The sequence below is a fragment of the Eimeria mitis genome, genomic scaffold, assembly GCF_000499745.2.
Source record: "Eimeria mitis Houghton genomic scaffold, Emh_scaff667, whole genome shotgun sequence".
NCBI classification, from domain to species: domain Eukaryota; phylum Apicomplexa; class Conoidasida; order Eucoccidiorida; family Eimeriidae; genus Eimeria; species Eimeria mitis.
This window is the reverse complement of record NW_013574805.1, coordinates 10,813-11,717: the sequence shown is the minus strand read 5'-3', so window position 1 is coordinate 11,717 and position 905 is coordinate 10,813. Positions and strand designations below refer to the sequence as shown.

Below are 905 nucleotides of genomic sequence, written 5' to 3'. Positions count from 1 at the left end.
TTTTTTTTTTTTTTTTTTTTTTTTTTTTTTTTTTTTTTTTTTTTTTTTTTAAATTTTTGGAGAGGTGAGAGGGTTTGTGGTTTTTCTTTTTGCAGGGGTTGGACAGCCCAAGGTGAAGGAAAACTGCAAGGTAAGCGAGGGTTTAGGGTTTAGGGTTTAGGGTTTGTGGTTTAGGGTTTAGGGTTTATGGATTGTGATACAGGGTCTAGGGTTTAGGGTTTAGGGTTCGGCTTTAGGCAGAGCATGCGCATCTCTGCAGGCGCTGGGGCTACAAATTAGGGTTTAGGGTTTAGGGTTTAGGGTTTAGGGTTTGCGTGCAGGTGATGGTAGCCAACACCCCCATGGATACAGATAAAATAAAAATATTCGGAGCGAGAGTAAAAGTGGATTCATTTGAGGCCGTTCATCAGCTTGAGCTCGCAGAGAAAGAAAAAATGAAAGAAAAAGTAGGGTTTAGGGTTTAGGGTTTAGGGTTTGATGGTGTATCACAAAATATATATATATATATATATATATATATATATATATATATATATATATATATATATATATATATATATTATGTATATGAATATACATATCCCCTCCCGAATGATCTCCCCATCTTTTTTTTCAAAAAAAAAAGGGTTTAGCTTCTATTAGGGTTTATTAGGGTTTAGGGTTTACAAGGGTTTACAAGGGTTTAGGGTTTACTGTGTATGCAGGTGGAGAAGATATTAGCGTATAAATGTGACGTATTTATAAACCGCCAGTTAATATACAACTACCCCGATCAGCTGTTTAAAGCTGCTGGTGTTGCAGCAATAGAACATTCAGACTTTGATGGGATGGAGCGGCTAGCTGCAGCACTAGGAGCAGAGATACTCTCCACCTTCGATACACCTTCACAGGTTAGGGTCTAGGGT

At 37.6% G+C, this 905-nt stretch overlaps 1 protein-coding gene across 1 annotated transcript in view; it reads left to right on the top strand.

Moving 5' to 3' along the window:
- The window catches only part of EMH_0019180 (uncharacterized protein), a gene marked incomplete at both ends in the record, with an annotated part of 10,341 nt that overhangs the window by 2,228 nt on the left and 7,208 nt on the right, over window positions 1-905 (top strand). Inside the window, 3 exons of the mRNA XM_013501312.1 lie at window positions 96-130; window positions 321-446; window positions 705-890. Of these exons, the coding sequence (XP_013356766.1) occupies window positions 96-130; window positions 321-446; window positions 705-890 (347 nt within the window). The remainder of the gene's footprint in view (window positions 1-95; window positions 131-320; window positions 447-704; window positions 891-905) is intronic.